Raw genomic sequence first — 23559 nt, 5'->3', positions numbered from 1 at the left:
CTATGCCAAATCCCAAATTAGCCCAGCTGGGAAAGGCCCAAGTCGGCCCAATACAAACCCTACAACCCCATCCTCATCCTCAGATCCCCTCCGCCCTCCCGGCCTCCCCCACTCCGGGGCACTGTGCTCATCACTTGACACGGTGACGTCGTCGTCTTCCGGCTGCGAGGGCGGCGGTGGCGAGGCGGGAGGAGGCGGCGGCTCCTGGGCGCGCCGCGGCGACACGCGGCCGGACGGCCTTGCCGGGACAGGCGGCTTCCGCTGCGCGGGCGCGGCTGGGCTGGCGGCGCGACGGTGCTCCGTCGACGGCCGCTTCGCCGCGGGCGACGGCGACCGCCGCACGGAGCGGTCCCGGGGCACGTGCCGCGGCGGAGGCGGGGACGGCGAGGCCCGCGCGCTGCGTGAGCGGACGCCGTAGGAGGCTGCCGCGGCGCGGTCCCGACGCGCGGGCCCCAGATCGGCGGAGACCGGGCGCCTCCTGGCCGACGGCTTCCTCCCGGGCGACCGCTCCGGCCCGGCCACCGAGCTGGTCGTGGCCGACGACTCCGAAGCCGCCTCTGACAGCTCGTCGGTGGCGAGCGAGAGCGACACGCAGCTGCCGAGGTCGCTCACCGCGGCGTCGGTGCTGTACTCCTGCTTCTTCGCCTTCTCCGCTCCTCGCTCCTCCGCGTCGGGGACGGCATTGGCGACGGGCTTGGGCTCAGGCCTCGGCTTGGCGCTCGGCGTCTCCGAGAGCACGGTCCCCCTGATTCTTTCCCACCCGACCAAGCGACGAGCGCCCCTGCTCGAGGCCTCCAGGCTTCAGGTCCAGGGTCGAGACCGCGCCGGCCGCGGGCTGCCGGCAAGCTGCATCGCCGCCCCTGCCCCCAACCCCCGCCGGCAAGGCCGTCGCCAGGCCGTCAGTCCCTGCCCAAGCCGCCTCCGCCCGCGCCCAGGCTCGACTTCCGCGTCCGGCCGCCAGCCGCCAAGCTGCCCCCGGCGCGGCGGCGCCTCGCCCGCGTCCGACGCCCGCCCTCCTGCGACTCTGCGAGCGCGTCACGGCTGCCGGCTACCGGTTGGTGTCCGGGCACCCCTGCCTCGGCCCCGGCCACCTCTGCCGCAGGCCAGCCCCTGCCCGGCTACCCTGTCCGGCGTGGCGGAGTGCCTTTCCCAGCTCCGGCCGGCGCTCGTCCCCAACCGTCTTCTGAGATTTCGGTTCCTCGGTTAGAACCGAGAACCGAACCGAAGAACCGAGAACCGAATTTGCTCGGTTCTTAACTATATAAAGTACCGATCGGTTCCTGTTTTTTGGGAACCGAACTTCTGTGAGAACCGAGGAACCGAACCGATCGGTTCGGTACTAACCGAATGCCCAGGCCTATTTCCCACTGGCGGAGCCATGTGTTGGCCAACATGGGCCATGCCCCTCCTTGGTCCATACAAATTTCTAGGCATATATATAGGATTACTGAGATCTGAGTTGCAAGAATACAGAGTCGTAACAGTTAGCTAGTTAGGCCATGCCTGTTTAACTTCTGCAAGCCCACACATGACTACGTAAGTCTCATTGTATGGGCACAATAAGCAGCAACAATCTACTCAATTTACATTTCTACTGCCGTGAGAGGCTGGAATGTTTTCCTTTATTTAAAAAACATTTCTACTACTGCATTCCTTGCTTTTCTGCGTCAACATTCGAACTCACAGATGCAGTCTGCTATATATCTCTCTCTCCATTTTTGTCAATGCGGTTCTACACATGTTGACTGAATGACTGCCACTTCCTACGTATAACGTGTGCACGTTGTTGGCCTCCACCCGTCCGCCGTTTAACAGTTGTCATATGTGTAAGTGTTGTAGAAACCGGCCCATCCTTGAGTTGATTCCCAGCTCCGCCACTGATCTTTCCATGTAAAGTTACGGTAGCCAGTTGCTGTCACTCCACAAAATGGAACGACGAAGACGTCAGTTGGCAACCGGACAGACCGTATAGTCTGGCTGTTTGGGTCTCCAGCTGTTCTCACGGCAGCGGCACAATGATACTTTACCCCTTTTACATCGACTCCTTTCGTTCATGTTCATTCAGTAGAAATCTTAAACATAATTATTTGCGACATGTGTGAGCATGTGTTGAGCGGTATGAACATGTGTGAGCATGTGTCCACATGGTCAGCCCACTCGGTCACGATCGTCTGCTACTACTAATAGAGAAGTCGACGGATCCAAGTCATTTACTAAAAAAATGTATATAGAATTAGTTGAATTTTATCGTGAACAGTTGTTTGATACCCACAAATCAATGACCAAAGTAACTTTGTCACATCCAGTTCTGCGACTTGCAGCAGTGCGTATATCGACCCTAGTATAGCAAGTGGTACCATGGTCTGCCCAATGCTTGCATGATTGGCTGATTGCCCCGGACGCGAAAAAAAAAAGGATGAAATAGAAACCTAGGCCCTGTGCCCCTGCCCCTGAAGCATGACTCTGTGAATCTGCACGAACAGAAATAGTTTCACCAGCTGCCCGATGCGACCCCCATCAATGGTGGTGCGCGCCAAATGCTGTGGCCAAGGATTTGGAGAATGGGACTCGTGTGGTGCTGTGGACTGAGACGATGCGATTCGCGGAATCCACGTTCATTTGTTCCAACTACTCGCTTTGCGTGGACGTACGTAATCTGAAAAATAAATGTTTGATTGATCGTGTTCTCAATCTCCATCACGGACGACTCAGATGACAGTTCAGTTCAATGTCAGTTGTTTGCCCTCCTAACCTGCACTTCTGAAATACTACGGCAAACAACAATACAAACTCGTGTGGCCGAAATAGTTCAAATTCGGTTTCAAAAGAAAATTGAGAAGTTGTCTTTCAATTTGGTTCGAGCCATCGAATGGCTAACATTGAAGAAGCATATGCACTGAAGTTTCCATACTGGTAAGGGAGGATTAAAATTAGAATATAGAGCCCAAAAAATTCAGGAGTCACTTAGATCTTGCTAGGCCTAGTGTTCATCCAACGAAGCTTGTAGCTCATTGCATCATTTTCTAAGATGGTTTATTCTGATTGTACACCTCCGGTATATAGATAGCAGGGAAAATTGGCATTTTATTAGATATTGTTATTTGTATACACGGCTTTAGGTGAAAACAAAATAGACTGATTTCCTATGCTAAACCAGGCATCTATAGATGTTACAAATGATACAGGGTTGGAAAATCCCTACTGCAATGTCAGTTGCCAAACCCAAAGGGCGATTTCGTCCTGCTGCCACCTTCCCCGTACTGTTCATTCCATTTCCTCAATTCATTCATACTTGTTGCGTCATAAGAAACTGACGGACTAACCTGAGTTAGGAAAATAACCAGAGTTAAATAAAATAAAAGTAAATAAATAATAAGTTAAAATAAAATGATCAGGGCTGGGTTAGAGATACCTTAGCTTTCGCTTGTATAAAATCATCCAATTTAAGTGGTCTCAAATAACTGCTTTCGTTACTCGCACCTCCCTAGAAAAGACGGGAATCATATCAGGAACCAAAAGATCAAAGAAAGTTTTGCATGTCTAACAGTTCAGAAGAGTATAAGCACCTTCTTTTCTTCTTCTAGAAGTTCATGAACTGGCCGATACGCAGCAGCTACACATAGGTTCTGCGGACATGAAGAGTGAATGGTTGCACAAGACTCGAAAAAAGAACAAACAATTTCATCCTTCTGTACTATAGGAAACGAAAATATAATGATTTCTCAAGTTTGGTACCTTTAGGTCACTCCCTGAATAACCTTCTGTGGCATTTGCAAGCTCATCAAACTTAAAATCAGATTCTAACTTTTCTTTAGCAAGTAAAATCTTGAGAATCTTCATTCGGTTCTGTGCATCTGGAAGATCAACATATATCCTGTAGACCACCGAACTGATAAATATCTTGCTAGACGAGCATAGCTTAAATTTGTGTCAGAAGCAGCAACAGGGATTGAGGTGTTACCGTCTAGGTAAACGCCGTATCACAGCATCGTCCAGATCAAACGGACGATTTGTTGCACCAAGAATAAGGATCCGTTGGTTTTCTTTGGACCTGAGACCATCCCAAGCTGCCATAAATTCATTTCGCATCCTTCTTGTTGCTTCGTGCTCAAATGCACCTCCTCTTGCACCAAGTAAGCTGTCAACCTGTAACAACCGTGTTACACCAGGAGGTCATGCAAAACCATCGTATGTTGAACCTTGTCCAAATTTCAGCCCAAGTAATGAGAACAAGGTTCTAGAGTACATAAGCACTTCTTTCATTTTAGTAAACATACCTCATCCACAAATATGATAACGGGGGCTAGTCGACTCGCAAAGGAAAAAAGGGCCTTCGTAAGCTTCTCAGCGTCTCCAAACCACTGTTTAAGAAAAAAATAATTTTAAGGGAGTACTTGGTTGCAAAATGAGCTAGCATATGTGCATGCGATAGTGCATGTAAATGATCATCTTGGTTAGGATCATGCAAGTTCTTTGGTTGGGATAGCGCTTGTAAATGATCATCTTGATTAAGATCATGCAAGTTCTTTGGTTGCAGTACAACAGTATAAAAAATTATTGTTGCTAGAATATCTTGATGCGCGATTGACCACAGATGGCCTTGGCTTCTTGAGTTAGACATGTCACAATTGTATGAAATTGACAAAAAATGGTGTTTTCTTTGTTCAATTAGATGTCATAAACGTATGGAATTCAACTTTGAGAAAACCAACATTTATGTTAAAAAATACTTCGGATGACAAGTAGTAAGAATCTTGCTTTGCAACAAAAAATATTTGGAAAAAATCCATGAAAGGACAAAGGTCAAATCAAATTACCTTTGATGTTAGTGTAGAACCAGTTATGCTGATAAAATTTGCTCCAGCTTCTGTTGCAAGTGCTTTTGCCAAGAGTGTTTTTCCTGTTCCAGGAGGCCCAAAGAGCAAAACACCTTTACAGGGCTGAGAAGGTCCACAAAACTCCTTGTTAGAAATTCAGTAAAGCAATAAGACAAATTTGAATGTGCGGAATTTCTAATTAGACAAATATGACAAGTAGACCAATTGATAGAACATCCAGAACTCAACATTTAGAGAATGGAGCTCAAGCAACAAACTGTCAAAAGAACCATGAAAGTGATGATTTTAGTCGCAAAATCTCCACATTTTGTTTACATGCAACAAGAGTGTATTTCAATTGTAGAGTTTCCACATTCTAGAATATATGAAACAGTTTATCTAAGAATAAAAAAATAGTTGAATTGAAGACTCTCTGTGTTTGGTTCATCTGGCTGACTTGGACGCTAAAATTTATTTCCACATGAAAATGAAATTTTCATGCTTCAATCTCAGTTTCACATTGAAAAGCAACTGCAATAAAACTAGTGTTAAATACAATTAGGTAAATTAATATGCAGTCACATATTATAAATTAATAACAAATTTAAATCGAGCAGTAAATTGGATGGTTAGTGCCTCCAGCTCCAGATGAGAGGACAGACACCATGGCTCACCAATTTGTGGGTACCTCCCTAAGAAACTGGTTTCAAGAAGTTTCCTCTCCAGCCAGGGTTCGGTACTGTCTTACAATTAAAAATACCCAGCCAGGAGTCTCTCCCCATGTAAAAGAAAAAAAAAAGATAACATCCTACTGTAAGATTGGGTACATGGCTTGGAGGGCAAGTAGCCTCTCCTAGAGATAAGGAAGGTTATCCCGGGAGTTGCCTAAACTAACCATATCCGGAGTTGCCTAATATACTCTAACACCTACTGCCAAAAGAAGGGTTCAATAATTAATTTTCAACAGATAGTCCAATGTCCAATAGTGGATCACATGCAACTAGCTATAGGCTATTGGAACATATTGCATGTATCCACAAACTATGCTTACACAGTTACACTTATTAGCAATATTGGTATTAGTGCAAAAAGATGCTGCAAAAGTGCTGTGTTAACGGGAATAGGACCATTATGACAAGAAGCAGGCAATTTTTGTTATTGCATTTTTCTCTACTATGGCAACCACATACACAGAACAAACTCAATTACATCATGACCCCTAACACCATAGCATAGCCTCAGCTATGAAACATGTTTCTTGAAGCTTGAAAAAGAATACTAAAGCAACAGCATCTTAGAAGTATTCCTTTCAAAATATCAAGGCAAACTTGATAGCTGATGAAATGATACACTGCTTATTCAAGAAAAAAGATATATCAAAGGCAAAAAAAAGGACTGCAAGAATCAATCCCTTCCCACCTAACCTAAGTTCGTCTTAATATAAAGCCTTATCTTTTTATCTACAATAAGCATGCATACTAAGGGTTCCATGATATTTCTAGGAGAAAAGGTGAAGCAAAAATGATATCTAGCAGAAAAGCAAGTCATACCCTCAACAAATTTCCATGCGAAAAAAGCTCAGGTCTCCTCATAGGAAGAGTAACAAGCTCATCCAATGTCCTCTTGACATCCTCAAGTGCGCCAATATCATCAAATTTCACTCCAATTTCATTCGGAGGTACAACGGCGGAAATGAAATTGCGTTCATATTCATCTTTAGCCAAAACCTGAAGTAAGGAAACTTGTGAGTTTGGATAGGCATGTAGGACAAGTAGCTAAGATAAACGATAGAGGTTGAAGAGTAGCTAACATTATGGGAAAGATAAATGAATGAATACCTTCAGATTTTGAGAGGATTTCTTAGTTGTAATACCCTGTTCCTTTAGTCTCTCGATTGCTATATCCAGACTACACATAAATGTAAAGCAATAGTAATAAGGGACTAACCGAAGTAAAATGACCAACCAAACCAATATTTAATGTTTCCCTAAAAGAATTATTCAATGCGAAGCAGATGTACCTCTCGCGGGGAATGATTAACCTGTCACCCTTGATAGAAGGAAGAATTGTTGATGATAGATAGTGACTTCTAGCCCATCCAACGACCTTGTCCGCTTCTGTAATGAACACAAAACTCATTGAGTACTCATCCCACGTCACGTACTCCACACTGGTAATGGAAACCTGTCAAAAGTAATCCTTAATCCTACTTCATTCTTTCAACATATGCACTTTTGCAGCAGAAAATTAGGAATGAATATTTTTAATATTTTCCCATCTGCACCCAACCAACTATAGCTTTTACGATATCCCGACCAGCCTTTCTAGAACAGGAAACCAACCGCAAACCTGCCATTGCCACCTAGGTGAAACCAGAATGCAGGTACAGTTGGTTACGGTTGATGAGGGTTAGTGGCACTGCAAGTTAGTAACAGTAGTTGTTCACAACTTTACATGAACAGGCATAGAAGCACTGAACCCGAAAACAAAATAAGGATATTCAAAATAGTTAGTAAAAAATTCTTATTTTTTCACACAAATTATTTTTCCCTCCAAAAAAATTACTTGCAGTAGTAACAAAATTATCAACCGATATCATATGTATGAAGTTCCAGAACAAGTGTGGACTGAAAATTTTGAGTATACATACTTTGTTTTGTTAAAACAACACCATCAGACTTCACATGCAAAAGCTCCACGCAAGAAAGGTCATGCTCTTCAAGCACCTGCATGAATCAATTACGGTTTGCAGGAAGTCAGAACCACATTAGACTATTAGAGAAGTGGCAACTTGCATAAAGATGCAGGAGATGGATGGGAACTGGGAAGCGCAAGATCTGAATCCAAACCTTGTGTAATTTAACAAGGTTATGCCTTGAAATGATAATTTTCCTATCCTCTTCAATCTGGTTATTAAAAACTCGTAGTTGTTCATCTTCCTGTATGTAAAATAAATAAGAAACAAAAGTAAGGGACCCTGTGCCCGCCTCAAGCTACAGGACACTTGTATTGAAATGTGGGCTAGCACTGCAATTATTAACAAAAGGCAGCATTATCGCATCATCATCATCATATGCTGAAGTGACATTAATAGTTTGTTTTGGTAGTGCTCCTTTGGAAATTGGATTGGCGAGAGATGCTAACCTCTGGAAGAGGAACAGTGAGACTATTGGTGAAGAGCTTTGATATGTCACTGGACCTTGAATATTTTTGTCCCTTGAGGCCCCCTACCAGCCGCTTCAGGGGTGATGGCTGCATAGAAACATTTCAAATGAGTCATACTGGTTGTGTAATATGAGAATTCAAAAGAGAAACTTAAAGCTTCAATATACAATATTGAAAAGAAAGTGGATCTCTCAAATAGTACAAAAGAAAAGCAAAACAAGGCTAAATATACAGCATTCACAATTTATGCAAACTACATTTAATGAGGAACTAATAAGTAGTTTTCATTTGGGTATTACGAGTTCATTGAGGCTAAATCAAGCGGGCTTAAGGGCTGTTTGGTTCTATGAAAAAGGTTCCCAATGCTTGTGTTACTAAAATTTCATGAGGCTGGACAATCTTGGCAAGCATTTCGTTTGCTATCAAACTTTGGTAAGATTTTTTTCACCATTGAAAACTCTATTTCATTTCCTTGCCAAAGTTTGGCAATCCACTGGTTGCCAAATTGATGAAAAAAATTGCCACTGACAAACTCTGGTAAGCTTTGGGTTGGCAGATTTGTCACCAAACCAAATATCCCTTACATCCGGGCATGAACCATGTCCGAGTAATGATCCACGTTTTCTAATACTCTACCCACGGAATGCAAAACATATATCATTAGTCATCATTTGCAAATGAAATGATGATAACTGATAAAATGGAACTGAATATTGGTGTTTTATGGACCACTTGTAATGCAAAATGGGAGCAAAAATTTAACCATGCAAAGCTCGCGAATTAGTTACCAAAAGAATAGAAATAATCAGCATAAAAAAAGTGTGAGTAGGGAGGTACTGAAGAGATAACATATAGATTTGCATCACAGATGAAGAAGGAAAAAAAATAAATCATGGTTGCAACAAACAGACAATAAACATTTTGAACAATATAAAACAATTACCAGTGACGATAGACGAGAGAGATTGTGGAACATCAGTGTCGGCTGTACATGTCCATAACATGCGTAAGAACTTAAAAATTGCTTACGTAAGTTGAAACTAAGCAGAAGCAAGAGTTGTTAAATCTTACATGTTCCTTATCCTTGGGTGCTGCTGCCCTTATGTTCTGTCCACATATCAATACAACTGGTCCGGTAAGTCGGTCAAACATTTCCTCAACTCTTTGCAGAAACTCTCTGCGTTCTGATTTTGAAACCGCACTAGATAGCCACTGGGAACTGTCTGGAAAGTAGACAATTATTGGCTCTAGAGATGGCAGAACCTACCCAGAAAAAAGTTCATTCAGCAAGTCCATATAGAGAGAAATGTATTGAATGAGGCTGACAACACAATGGCAATATTGGAGAACTGAAACAAGTAGTAGTGACTGTTTCTCATATACATATGAGAAGCGCCATGTTTCAAAACTTATGTGAAACATGCATGTCAAGATATATTTTGGTGAATCACCTCACAAAGTGCTTCTAGAGCGATATGCCAATCGTTTGATTCAGTATCATGATCATGCGCAATATCCTGAGCTAAGGAACAAGGAAATCAAATAGAATCAAGATGCTGGAAATGTCAGATTAAAACAAACATTTGGCTGCAGTGATACAGAATTGAGGCATACCATCGACCCAGTAAATAGTTGGTTTTGCATTTTCCTCCTTGCTAGTTATGTCTTCATCATGATCGTGTGATTTCTCTGTAGGTGTAGGAGGATCAAATATGACAGCAACCTGATCCCCGTTGATCTCATATACCTCTCCACGCTGTCCATTTGATAAAGTCCTGCCACTAATAGCATTAGAAATGTTCCTCTTCATAATCTACAGGGATAATTATTTAGACATAGTGACAAGCGCAAATGTGGGTCTGTTTGTGCAAGTTTAAGCAACCACAGTAGAAATGACAACAGCAAAGAGTTTTGCTCACAAAAAAGGACCATAACTATAGATAGAGAATTAATTGTCTAACCAACCACAATCAGGTATTTGCCAGCACATTTCACCAGGGCAGATTTTCAAAATCATAAAATATTCAAATTCAGAATGCAAAGTTACCTAAACTATTTGCCTATGAGAGACAGAGAGAGACTCCATTCCTAGACTATCATACTTATCAAATTGGAAGGTAAATTCATGAGATATTCAGCATGTTCCAAATAAAACTGTTGGCATTATTCAGTCAGCATGATCCAAATAAAACTGTTGGGTATTATCCAGTCCCATAATATTTTCTCTTGTTTTACTAACAATGCATGTTTCAGCTACAAACATAACCAAGTTTTCTTCGTAACATTGACAGTTCTATGGATACAGAGAAGATCACAATTACGTTTTAACGTTGACATGGACAAATACCACACAAAAGGGAGGCTAGAACTGTAATTAGGTATGGTTCAAAACCATTTTATCCTGTTGCATGTAAGAATGCTATATCCACCTACCTGCCACTAATAAAAGTATAGGCATTTCTTGAGCCATCTTGAGTAGGGATTTTCCCCAAAATGATCCTGCGTATGGCATGCATGGTACATGTTAGTTTTAGTATGAGAAGAAATTGAACTTTAGCATGAAGTACAGTTAGTTTATAGTGATATAAAGCATTCATGAAACCAGAACAGAGGTGTGTTTCCTAGTTTCACAAATATGGTGGAGAAAATATATCATTATGCAACAATGGCAGCACATGCATGCATGCTCACTTGCTCATACAAAAGACAAACTAACCACACCCATAAGACCAAACCCAAATCAACCGCCATTGTTTAATATTTGACTAACAGAACAAAGATAAATGAGTAAAAACCCAAGTCATGGCGCCAAGCTAAGAACCAGGTAAGTTAACTAAGATCAACATCTACACTGATATGAAACTCATAAGTTGCTTTGTTCTTTACATCCACCAACCTTAATCTAAAAAAGGAAAATCTTATCCATCTATTCAACTGCATTGGAGGGTTCCTGTTTTTTTTTTTGTGTCACACCTTCCTTCAACAATAAATAACATTAATGCTGCTAATGCTTCCCCTATTCACCTTCAGGGCAGCCTTTTTTTTTGAATGAAAATAGCACTATCAATTGATAGCTCTACTATACTACAATAAATGTAGCACCTAATCATTATCATCTAAACGTGCATTGCTCGGTTACAAGTGCACACTAAAATCCAACTCAGAAGTTTATCATGATGCAGAAAAATTAGAAGGCAGAGAATCAACATCCAACAATAACCTCTGATCTGCTCCAGAAACTGCAGGATCCCCAACAAACTTGACTCTATCTCCTGCAAAACAGTATTACCAAAAAAAAAAAGAAGATTGAAACTCCAAAATCCAAAGACCCAAAGTTATATGTACGATTCCAAAGAATTTTTAGATGGAGCAGATTTAACTACATGCAGCTATGTGCAAAGTGGAGCCAGCAAAGAGTGGTGAAGGCTCAAATATGCTCCAGCAGTCATGGGTTAAGTTCAACCAGTAGCAGCTTATTTTTCAATGCAATGTGGTCAGGACAAATTTTAGTCAAGTCCAAAGGGGAAAAAAGAAAGGATCATGGGAAATTACCCCTTTGGAAAGGTCTTTTCTCTTCTTCTGGTGACTCAGGAGTTTCAGAAGAGTCTGATGCTGTACTTTCTTCGGAACCAACAATTCTCTAGAATAACAAGGGGGGATAAGAGAATTATAAGCACAAAATTTACATAATGAATATCATTAACAAGCGTATATAGAAGAAAATGTTGGCTGCCCTTACCTTCTCTCTAGTAAGGAGAGAGCAAAACAAAAAAAACTAAGCCTGCTTAAAAAAATCATGACACAACACTCACAAAAGTTCTCTCAAACATCATGTAGTATAGCAGTTTATTTTTATCAGTTGTAATTTTCCTTCATTTAAAACTCACTTTCCATGAGATGTTTAATGTTATGAAATCCCCTTCTTTGTACAAAGATATCAAAGGGGCACAAAATCCCCTTTTTTATGTACAATAAACAGGAAAGCTTTTCAGGACACAAAACCAAACATATGTTTGAGAAACATGAAAAGTAACATTTTATACAATTGGACAGATATAAGAATAGATCACCTTGGCAAATTCCTCGATAGTACAGGGGACCAACTTTTTGAGGTCATCCACAGACTTCTTCAGGTCTTCCACAGATTTGAGAGCATTCTCATCATCACTTTCACCAGATTTTTCATTGTTGCTTGTCCAATCTTCGTCACCTTCATCCTCCATTTCAGATTCCGAGCCTTCATCCTCGGACTCAGCATGCTCATCCTCCACCTCGCTTTCTGAGTAATCTTCCCCATAATCCTGCGAGTCACTTGAGATGTAAGGTTTGCAAGTTGCAACATGCATTATACTTTGTAAACATGCAGTATCTTACATATGGTGCAAGAACGCTGCTGTCCAGAACCAGTAGCGGCACTCGCAACTCATGTGCAAGAGCTCTAACAAATCGCTCCCTGTAAAGCTCAGTTCCTGCATTAAACAAATCTCACAACCCAAGCATTTACAGCAACACTAAGTATCTTCCTCCTTGCTGCTTAATACCTGGCGAGCTCTGGAGCAATATCCTCCCTCCTGAGGATTCCAGCCGTGAGCCATACTCTGACGTGACACCCTTGTGCCGTAGGTGGGATGCCACACACTCACTCAGCAGCTGCCTCGCATTCTCACTTGCGATAAAAAAGGAACAAACAAACATCCACTAGTTAGTTGTCATCTGACTAATGTTAGCTTCGTTCAAACAAAATGTCGAACAGATGGTGCGCGCGCCTCACTTGACGTAGTACGGGAAATTCTGCCACGAGAGTGTCCCTTTTTCCCACGGCACGACGCGGCGCAGGAACTCGCTGCGGAACCTCTCCCGCCTGGTAAGGAACGGCGACTCCCGCCGCTTGCAGCCGGTGAGGAACCTCTCGCCGCTCAGCCACTCCTGCTGGTCCCTCTCCCCGAGCCGCGCGTGCTCCTGCTCGATGCACCTGCCGCTGCTCCCCGCCGCCGACGAGGCCGTCGAGGCCCCATGGGCCTCCGCGCTGCCGACGCCGCCCTTGGAGCTGTAGAACCGGCACAGCCGCCGGGACGGGCCGTGCGGCCGCGGCGCCCCGACCGCGCTGAACCTCCTGACGAAGCAACCTCCGCTGATGCCACTGGCGGAGATGCCGAGGGAGCTGGAATTGCTCCACAGCGGCGGGTGCATGAGGAGGCAGCGCAGCCGCATCGCGTGGTACATCTCGGGCGGCTCCGGGACACCAAATGACGGCGGCCTAGATCGCTGGCTTGAGCATGTGGATGGGAGCTAGGAGATGGTAGGTAGTGTGGGAGGATTGGAACGAAACCGGAGCAGGGTTGCGGGTGGCGCGGCGGAGACGGTGGCGCACGACTGCGGGCGACGGAGAGGAGGGAGACGGAGATGCCACGGCACCACCGCTCCGCTCGCTCCAGGCTTTTCGGCTAATCCGCTTCTCACGGCTTGCCGCACCTACTATGGGTTGGGCCCTAGTTGGACACCATCGGAAAATGAGTGGACCTTTGGCCCAGATAGATGGAAAATTATGTCCACGTTGCTAAAGAAGGAAGGAAAAAGTTCATTTTGCAACCTTCAACTATTGCGGTCGTCCGCTTTTCAACCTCGATTTACAAAACCAGGAATCTTACAACCCGAAGTATCAAAACCGTTTGCATGTCGTCCTTCGCTGGTTTGCGGGGCTGTTTTGAGAGGACCTTGATGTCGCCTAGAGAGGGTGAATAGGCGCACCTACAAATTTTCACTCAAACGCAGCGGATAAAATTGACTGTCTGCTAAACCCGGAACTTCCGGGTTTCAAATTCGGAACTTCCGTATTTGGGCTAGACAGTATGTGAACTCGGAACTTCCGGGTTTTACTATCCGGAACTTCCGATTTCATTCAGAACAGAGTCAACACAATAAAAATAGTGCTAATAAAGAATGTAAATTCAAACCCCAATCGTAGAGTCTGCTCAGAGAAGTTCCTTGAGTAGGTTCACGCAGATCCTGCACAAAGGAAACAACAATATCTCCAAGACACAAGTGTCTAATGGAGAGCTCCTCAAATCCGTAAAACAAATGTAAATGCAATGAACACAAGGATTTGTTTTACCGAAGTTCAGATTCACCCCGTGCACCCCACGTGTGAATCCTAGTCTCCGTTGAGGAAGCTTATATCGACCCCAAGGTCAAGCTATTTCTTTCTTCCACTATATTACCATGCGCCCTCGTGGCACAAGATCGATGCTGCAACAAACTTGCCGCTGCTCACCACAATCCTTGGGAGCTAACCGGCGACGCCTAGCCGTCTAGGAGGTTTCACCTCCAAGAGTAACAAATGCGAATCACACAAATCACGGCTAATCTCAAGTGCTCAAGGTTTGCTGTGCTCTCTAGTGCTCTCAAGCATTCACTCTCTCAACCCAACTCAAGGATATACACTAATCACACAATCTCACAAAGAGAGGTTGGGGAGAGCTTAACTATGGCTACCAAGCTTCTTGGGACGACCATCAATGAACAGAATAAAGCCTGGAATAGCAGCCCACCAAGGAGGGGGGCTAAGGGGTATAAATAGCCGGTCCCAACAAAATTAGCCGTTATGTGACAGTTAGAACCCGGAACTTCCGAATTCTATAACCCGGAACCTCCTGGTTTTCAAACCAACTAGCCGTTAGTGCCACGTGTGCCAAATTCGGAACTTCCGGATTCCGAATTTGCCCTGGCAGCAATGTTAAGATGTGCATGTGAGGCTTTTGTGTCTCTCTCAACTCACATGGGTTACTTGAGCACTGAGACTAAACCAAAGACCATTGTGATGCATCCCTCTTGATAGTACGATATACCTAAACTCAAGATCAAAGATAAATTATATTTCAACTTCTTGAGCTTCTCTTTTTCATCCTATGTCATGTGTTGATCAATCACAATCTGAGGTGTGCATCCAACTTGGCTTCTTTACTTTGAGCACATCTTCCTTGAGCTAGTGACCTTGAACCTTTATCCTTGAATGAAATCCACTTCTAGTTCAAGTCACCGTCTTCACAATAAGATTCTAGAAAGATTGATACTTGCCAACATGAACACCACACATGACCAAGATTCTTCAAGTTGAACCCAAAGAACGTTTCGTCACCCTAGCATTGGTTCCTCGGCACAACCACAATTGCCCTTCTCCAAGCTTAGTACCTAGAAACCCATTCCCGAATTCCAACTCTTCATCCTTGCATCACATATAGCTTCATATAGGCTTGTATCACATTTAACTTACAATGAAATCTATTTTGATCCTCAAGCTATTTTTCTTCTTGTAATGAATAATGCTTCTCAATGTGAAATTCTCTTTGTCTCTTAGAATTCTTGGACTTGATCATTATCGGTTTTCTTGCTCATGCCAAGCCTTTGCTTACATAGCCTCTAGAAACTCGTCTTTTGATCCCATCCATTTATTCTCAAGAGCCCTCTTGAACTCATATTGATTTTTACATTATAATGAAAACCATTTCTTTCATACTTGCTTGATCATCAAATATCACTTGCAATTCTTATGACAATTTTTCCAATATATGAGACTATGCATAAGCATACAATCTTGTCTCATTCTCAAAACCTTGACTTGTCATTTTGAATACCACATACTTCAACAAGCTTCATTTAGATATGGGAGTGAATGCTTCACTAATAACACATATCCCAATTCACACAATACTCATTGCTTGTTATCATTCTCATACTAGATCATGTTGTGACATTCATCTTGTCATATGAGTTTTGTCTTGAACATTGATACATTTCATCGCATATATAACAAATATGATAATCAATTTCTGCTCATATACTCAACAAGATGGTTAGTCCTTTAATTGTGTTGTCAATCAATCCACCAAAACACACTAGGGGCCTAGATGCACTTTCATGTTTTCGCCAATGTGGCGCCAAGTCGCCCGCCCTCGTGGCTCGCTGACTGGGATCGCTCGCCGTGTTAAAATCCAGGGCGTTGACTGGGCATGAAACCCTAGCCCATTCGATTCCCCTCCTCTCCACCATTGCTGCATCCTTGCGTCGGCGGTGGCGGCGCGGCGGCGGCTCCATCAGAGGGAAGCCACAAGAGCTTGGAGGCGAGCCCACGAACGACCACTCCAGCCCCATCGCTGCCCATCAGAGTCACCTCCTCCTCCGTGCTCAAGGACGGAAGTGACGCAGCAGATCTGAGGGCATCACGTGAGGTTAGTGAGGCAAATCCCCAAATCTACGAGTTTAATATTCGATGGCATGGACGCTGTGTGTAGTGGTTGTAGTGTTTTTTAAGCATCAGATAGGTTTAGGGGAATTGTTTATGGAAGAAGCTTTTGTTTAATCCTTGGGATTATGTGCATAGAAGATTCCATGGACTTGTTTATAGATCCAGTGCTTAATTCATATTGCATGGGCTGTCTGATTTATGCTATGTAATTACTGGCTGCAGATAGAGATATGGATGTTCTTGGGACGCTCAATGTCAGATTCCATTTCAATGGAAAGTTCAAAAATGATGGGAAGGATGTGCAATACTGTGATGGAGAGGAGGCAATGTCATATATAGAGAGATAATGTGTCATTGTCGGAGGTCATTGGACATCTGCGAGACCATTGCACTGTATTAGAAGGCACATTGTTGCATTGGTTGTTCCCAGGTAAAGAACTTGACAGTGGACTTCGTGTTCTAGTGGATGACAATTCCTGCTTGATGATGTCTGATGCTACTGTTGACGGAGGGGTGGCAGACATTTATGTTGAGGAACACCATCTGGAAGAGGATACAGATGAAGGTCACGTTCCCATGGGTGATGACAGTGACTATGAGGATGAATTGGAGGATGAGCTTGAGGATGAATATTTAGAAGAAGGTGGATCCACAAGCCCCGGCAAGAAGGGAAAGGAAATTCTAGTTAAAGGAGTGCAGCAAGCTGGTGTCAACAAATCTAGAAGAAGGAAGAGAGTTGATGTGGAAGAAGGGTCTAGTGCAGACAGTGACTATATGCCTGGCGACTCTTCTTCATCTGAAGATGACGAAGAAGCAGCAAAAATCTTTAAGCAGTTTAGGGCGTTTAAGAAGAAGTGGAGGAAAGGAGATTGTGCATCACTAGATGATTGTAGCGAAAATGGCCTCTCATGCCATATTTTAATATAATGTTTTGGTGATTGATATAGACAACACAACACTTGGACTAATGTGAGTGTTAAGATGATCATTCTCAGGCTTTTAGGTTCAAGTGATGACAAAGAGAAGATAGGCATAGCTAGGCCCGAAGGGCCACCCCTACGGGGGTTCCGCTACCCGATTAGTGACTGTGAAGAAATTCAATACACCGGTTGAACCGATGTTAAGGAAAAGACACACACCGGTGTAATTGTCCAAAAGCTGGAAACTGAAGATACACTCACCGGATTAACCGACGTTGAAGGAAATGCATACGTCGGTGCATTGCCAAACGAAGACCGATGAAAATACATACACCGGTTGAACCGACGATACATCGGTCAATTGCATCGGTTCAGTTGTCCAGAGAGGTGGTTTTTGGAGGAACGTGAAGAAGTTACAATCACCGGTTAAACCGACGCTAATTTTACATACACCGGTTGATTGCATCGGTTAAACCGGCGATACACCGGTTAATTGCTAACGGCTAGTTTTTCAAGTAGCAGTTTACATACACCGGTTAAGCCGATGATGGCTTTTGGGGTACATCGGTTTAACCGGCGTTACGCAGTTTTCTGGCAGCTTTTCTCCAACGGCTACATTTGCTTGGGCTGCCTATATATACCCCCAAGGCCGGGTCATTTGAAGGTGCTGGAGTTCAAGGAAGTATACAAGAGCTAAAGATCATCTCCAACCACCATAGAGCTTCATTGTACATCATATAGGCTTAAGCACACTTGTGAGAGTGCTTAGTGCTTGTAATAGGGATTAGTTCTTGCGAGAGCTCCCTTGAGAGAAGTCTTGCTGCGGCAAGCAATCCTTGTGATTCGTCGTGTGACCCTCCGACTTGGTGTGGAGTGGCAACGACACTTTGTGCGGGGGAAGAGGAGGCCCCCTCCTTGGTGGAGAAGCTCCGCAGTGGATTTCGGCCGGGTGACCGAGAGAGACGGTGGCGGTGCACGAGACTCGATGTCTTGTGGGCATTTGCCTTTGCTTGCCGGCATCGCCATTGGTGGCGTAGTGCAAGACGGTGATCGGAAGAGCCTCGGTGTCCCGTGGACGTAGGCGTTTATGCCGAACCACGTTACATGATCGTGTCTACTCGGGAGTTTGCATCCCTCTTGCACTTACCTCTTTACTTACCGCATTATGTTTCCGCACTTACTCTACCTTGCATACCTTTACTTTCCTAGTTAGTTTGATTAGGATTAGCTAGGTTGCAAGTCTTTTTAGGGGTAAGTAGAGAGTAGCATAGATAAACCTTAGTCATAACTAGCATGCGTAGGACGTGTTAGGTTTATCTTATGCAAGTAGTTTGAGCCATAGGTTAAAAAGCGATTAGCGACCCTATTCACCCCCTCCCCCTCTAGGGTCGGACACCCCGGTGATCCTTACAATGATGTAGTGCTAGAAGGCTCAATTGCTTTGCCCACTGGTTTTGAATGCAATGAGGGGGAAGAAGGTTATGGTACTCCATATGTAGCAAGCAGTGATAATGAAGCAACAGAAGATGAGTTGGTTAGTGAAGGAGAATTAGTAAGAAGAATTGATGGGCTGCCAAGATTTAAGAAAAGTAAAGGTACTCTAGTGTTTTCATTGGGAATGATGTTTAGAAGCAAGAAGCAATTCAAGAAAGCAATTATCAAATATGGCCTAGCGGATAGAAAGTTGATAAAATTTATTAAGGATGAGGCAGATAGAGTCAGAGCAAAGTGTGAGTGGCAGCATTGCCCTTGGGTGTGTCTGCTGTCAAGAAACAACAGGACTCCTAGTTGGCAGATAGTCACCCTCAATGATTACCATACATGTCCTCCTAGAAGAGATAATAGGTTGGTCACTGCTAGAAGGATAGCAGAGAGATATGAGAAGTTCATCATGGCAAATCCAACATGGAGTTATGTCAGCATGAAACAGACTGTTCAAGAGGAGATGTTTGCATATGTGAACATTTCGAAGTTGAAGAGAGCAAAGGGTATGGTGATGCAGAAGGTCTATGATTCTACTAAAGGACAGTACCAGAGATTGTATGACTACCAGTTGGAACTACTTCGAAGTAATCCTGGTAGCACTATTGTAATTGTCAAAGAGCCAGATGTGGAACCACCAACTTTCCAAAGGATGTACATTTGCCTAGATGCTTTGAAGAAAGGTTTCTTAGCTGGTTGCAGGAGAGTGGTTGGACTTGATGGCTGTTTCTTTAAGGGTGCAACTAATGGTGAACTACTTTGTGCTATAGGAAGAGATGCCAACAACCAAATGTATCCTATTGCATGGGCTGTGGTTGAAAAGGAAACAAAAGATTCATGGGAATGGTTTTGTGCTCTGTTATTTAAGGACCTATCTATTGGTGATGGTTCTGACTGCGTCTTCATTTCGGATCAACAAAAGATAGCCCCTCTAACTTGGTGAGCATCAGCAATATGTCAAATACAATATTAATCCTAAACTTGTTTGCATTCATGTAGGGAATTCTATATGCAGTTGAGAAATGGGCCCCTGCTGGATATGTTAGGATGCCAGGTAGGCCTAAGAAAGAGAGAAAAAAGGACCAAACTGAGCCAAAAAAGGGTACAAAGATGTCAAAAGTTGGGACAAAGATTAGATGCTCCAAATGCAAACAAGTAGGCCACAACAAATCATCATGTGAGAGAAGTGCAGCTAGTTCATTTGCTAACTCTGGTGGCCAACAATCAGGAGCTCACAATGCAATTGCCATGATGTCCAACACTAAAGAAAGCTGTTCAACCTCAAGGGAAAGGAAGGCACCTGCTGGGGGTCGAGATTCCACATCTAAGGTAACTTTTGTCCATTTCATTTCTGAATCTGACCATTGTTGTTGGCCTATTATTTATCCTATGTTATATGACAGAGTGTGACCACAACTACTACAAGAGCAAAGGTGGCAACTACTACTGGTGGCTCAGCTACTATCCATCTATCAGCAAGACCACATGCAAGTTCGAGTGTCAAGATCAATATGTCATCTGGGACAGCAAGTGCACAAGTTTATGCTATGGCACCGCAACAGATCAAGAAGCCACCACGAAGCAATCCAAGTTCAGGGCCTATGCTTATGCTTCCACCCTGGGAGAGTGCAAACCTGTGATGTAGTGTTGCAGTATAATATTTGTATCCTCTAGTTGTTGTTAGATCATAAGACTATGTAATGTCAGTATTTCCTGTGTTAGCAAGACTTCAATTTGTACTGAATTTCCCATATGTTTGAGACTTAAAACCTTCATGTTTATGACCAGGATAAAACCTGATGATTCGTTGCATTCCCCATTAACATAAGATAGCTGAAAGATATACAATACATCTCCATGGTTTTCTACGCAATGCGTGTGGCAAGCAATACAATGGCTAGTGCCACACACACAACAGAAACAACACAAGCCTCTCCCTCTCTAGCTTCTTCAGCCTGGCATTGTTGCAAAGGTGCACGGCTAATTCCTTCTTCAAAGTTGTAGCCTCCTTTTTCTGTTCATTCAGCTGCATCACTGTATCACCAAGGGCATGTTCCAAGTCAGCCCTCTCCCGCTTCAGATTCCACACCGCATCGCGCAGATCCACTAGCAGCCCTTGCACGAACGCATTATGCGGACCTTCATACCACTGCACGAACTCACATCCTCCATCCTGCCACGGCGAGGGGACCGACCCTGTAGGGAATCAGGGACTTCCGTGCGTCGCGCTCACCAGACCAAGAGGCTTGAGATGAGCTCGAGCTAAACGAACTCGCCATCAATGGCGACGGCGGCGCTTGAGGAGCTGCGCGCGGCGAGGGGGAAAAGTGGCGGCGCTTGGGAAGCTGGAGTCGTCGTTCGTGGGCTCGCCTCCAAGCTCCTGTGGCTTCCCTCCGATGGAACCGCCGCCGCGCCGCCGCCGCCGACGCAAGGACGCAGCAACAGTGGAGAGGAGGGGAATCAAATGGGCTAGGGTTTCATGCCCAGTCAACGCCCTGGATTTTAACACGGCGAGCGATCCCAGTCAGCGAGCCATGAGGGCAAGTGACTTGGCGCCACGTCGGCGAAAACAGCCCCGCAAACCAGCGAAGGACGACATGCAAACGGTTTTGATACTTCGGGGTTGTAAGATTCCTGGTTTTGTAAATCAAGGTTGAAAAGCGGACGACCGCAATAGTTGAAGGTTGTAAAATGGACTTTTTCCAAGAAAAAAATAGTGAATTTGCCCCAGCCCATCCTCTCATCGGCTTGTCATCTCGCTACACCAAGGTTGGCCTATCAATCACTCCGTTCGGCAGCCAGCTCCAGCCCAACAGTATTTTCCTCTCACACCACTCCAGCCACCAGCTCCAGCTCCAGCCAGCCAACAGTATTTTTCTCTCACACCACTCCAGTCACCAGCTCCAGCTCCAGCCCAGCGAACAGAGTGAATGTCATGGCTAGAAAAGCGAGAGGAAAAGAAAAACTCATTGCGATTTCTCACAAGATGGGCTGATTTGAATACTAAGAGCATCTCCCTCTAAGAGCATCTACAACAGCTCTTATATATTGGGCAAGTACCCTAAAAATATATATATATTGGGCAAGTTAGTTTAAAAAAATAGCAAAAAAATCACTTCCAATAGAAAACGCTATCCACCTCGTCTTCCATCCCGATTCACTATCCGCAAGGCTCCTCTCGTCGTCTTTGCCTAGTGCGCGGCGCTAGCCATCCGAGCTCTCTCGCGCCCGCGGCCCTAGTTCTCGTGCCACCAAGCGCTGTCGTGCGCCCGCGCCACCAACGCCGCCGAGCGCCATCGTTGCCGGCACGCATCCACTACCTTATCGCCTGAGCGCTCTCCAACCACGACTTCCCGCGCCTCCACACCTTGCGCAAGCTCTTCTCCCTGGCCACCTCCCGCCTGATCCGCCTCCGCCGCCCCGACCTCGCCACCTCGCTCCTCCACCAACTCCTCGCCTCCGCGCCGCCCTCCCCTGGCCTCCTAGCGTGCGCTTTCCCCTTTTCCTGAGCTCCGACGACGTGCTCCGAGCCTTCTCTGCCTTGCCCCTGCCACCTGCTCCAACGCACTGGTCAAGAACTACGAGGTTGCTGATGTCCGGAAGTTGCTCGACGAAATGGCCAACAAGAAGTTGAAGCACTGCCCTGTGCCGAATGTCGTATCATAAAACACTGTTCTTGCTGGGTACTTCGTGCAGAGCAATGAGGAGGGATTTGAGAAGCTTCCGGAGATCAATGCGAATGGATGTGGGAGGTTTTGAATATGGGGAGCCAATTACCTAGTCTGTTGGATAGCCTAGTGTTTTAGGATGGTTTCCATTTTTACAAAGGAGGTAAAATCTGTAAATTTAGATAATATTTTACCTAGTCTTTTGGAGAAGTTCTAAAATTTAGCCATTCACTTAGCTCTCTAAAATTTAACACCTAGAGTTGTTTGAATCCATAAACTAATTTGAGGACTAAAGTATATATTTCAATCATTTGCTCTACCTTTCATGCATATGGGGTGAGGAGAAAAATGACTTTTTGATGGGATCTACACAGAAATAACCTCAATAAGCACCTTTTGGAGGGGCTAATTTTTTGACAATGGCTAATTCACTTTGGCTCCAAATAACCTCACTTGTTTAGATCCTTTGAGGTTAAAAAGAGGAAGGGGCTTAGCCTCCGGATCCAAACAGTTCAGGTTGAGTCACGAGCCGGAAGATCTTAGCAAGCCTCAGAATCGATACCTAGAGTGTAGGCTTAACTCACGAGCCAACGAGTTCGGCCGATAAAGGCAGAAAGAACGGAAGTAGTGAGCTGTCTTGGTGAGTGGTCGCCCACGAGGTCGAGTGGTACTCTCACAAAACTTTAGGCGTCATCTTTTTGCCGCATCATCTCCCTTTCAGCAGGGAGAAACAGCTCTCCGGAAAGCGGTGTGCTCGTCTTCGCAGTCACACTAGAGGCTCCAACAGTCTAGCTTCAGCTTTCAGATGACACAATGTCAGATGAGTCCTCCGACCTCATTGTGGGGCACGATCCAATAAAAGCTTCAGCCGGATTTATCATTTAACCCCGCCGTACTGCGGTCCTCCATGCGCGTGAAGGACAATCCCGATCTCCCATCCCAATCGCAAACAGAGCCAATTCGGCGGATCACGCATGCCTGTCATGCGTTACCGAACCAATCCGGCGACCCCAGATCCAGACCCGTTCCGAACCGGGGAATAAAAAACTAGCCCTCCGCGCCACCGGAACCAGACCGTGAGCACAAAAATAAGCAAGGCCCCAAAGGAAGTGCGACGCACTACACGGCAGCCGGAATCCGACGACAAACCACCGGCTGGATGGAGGCGGGTGAGTTGACATGCCACCCACGCCACGCCACGCGCACGCGCCGCTCCTGGACGCGGCCGACGGGCACGGGCGCTCGCCCTCACCTGTTCCTGCTCG

General features: G+C 44.8%; 2 protein-coding genes across 3 annotated transcripts; both read right to left on the bottom strand.

The window, feature by feature from the left end:
* Positions 1-1394, bottom strand: LOC120653743 (atherin-like). Its single transcript, XM_039931420.1, has 2 exons — positions 1345-1394; positions 1-781 (listed from the first exon to the last, which is right to left on the bottom strand). The coding sequence occupies exons 1-2, from the start codon at positions 1392-1394 to the stop codon at positions 1-3; spliced, it is 831 nt and encodes a 276-aa protein (XP_039787354.1).
* A 1664-nt stretch (positions 1395-3058) lies between these two features.
* LOC120657254 lies at positions 3059-13451 on the bottom strand. 2 transcript variants are annotated; one of them, XM_039935540.1, is made up of 24 exons: positions 12754-13451; positions 12524-12648; positions 12357-12451; positions 12053-12283; positions 11535-11622; positions 11203-11254; positions 10416-10481; positions 9597-9757; positions 9434-9504; positions 9054-9245; positions 8926-8967; positions 7962-8069; positions 7667-7756; positions 7468-7543; positions 6838-6934; positions 6656-6725; positions 6368-6544; positions 4818-4940; positions 4278-4361; positions 3962-4146; positions 3736-3874; positions 3567-3626; positions 3413-3484; positions 3059-3323 (listed from the first exon to the last, which is right to left on the bottom strand). In XM_039935540.1, the coding sequence occupies exons 1-24, from the start codon at positions 13203-13205 to the stop codon at positions 3210-3212; spliced, it is 2970 nt and encodes a 989-aa protein (XP_039791474.1). In that variant the 5' UTR covers positions 13206-13451; the 3' UTR covers positions 3059-3209. The 2 variants fall into 2 exon arrangements, with proteins under 2 accessions (XP_039791474.1, XP_039791475.1); XM_039935541.1 differs by lacking the exon at positions 8926-8967.
* Between the last annotated feature and the right edge of the window lie 10108 nt (positions 13452-23559).

This window comes from Panicum virgatum, chromosome 1N (assembly GCF_016808335.1).
Source record: "Panicum virgatum strain AP13 chromosome 1N, P.virgatum_v5, whole genome shotgun sequence".
In the NCBI taxonomy this organism is placed as follows: domain Eukaryota; kingdom Viridiplantae; phylum Streptophyta; class Magnoliopsida; order Poales; family Poaceae; genus Panicum; species Panicum virgatum.
This window is presented reverse-complemented; position numbering and strand designations above follow the sequence as displayed.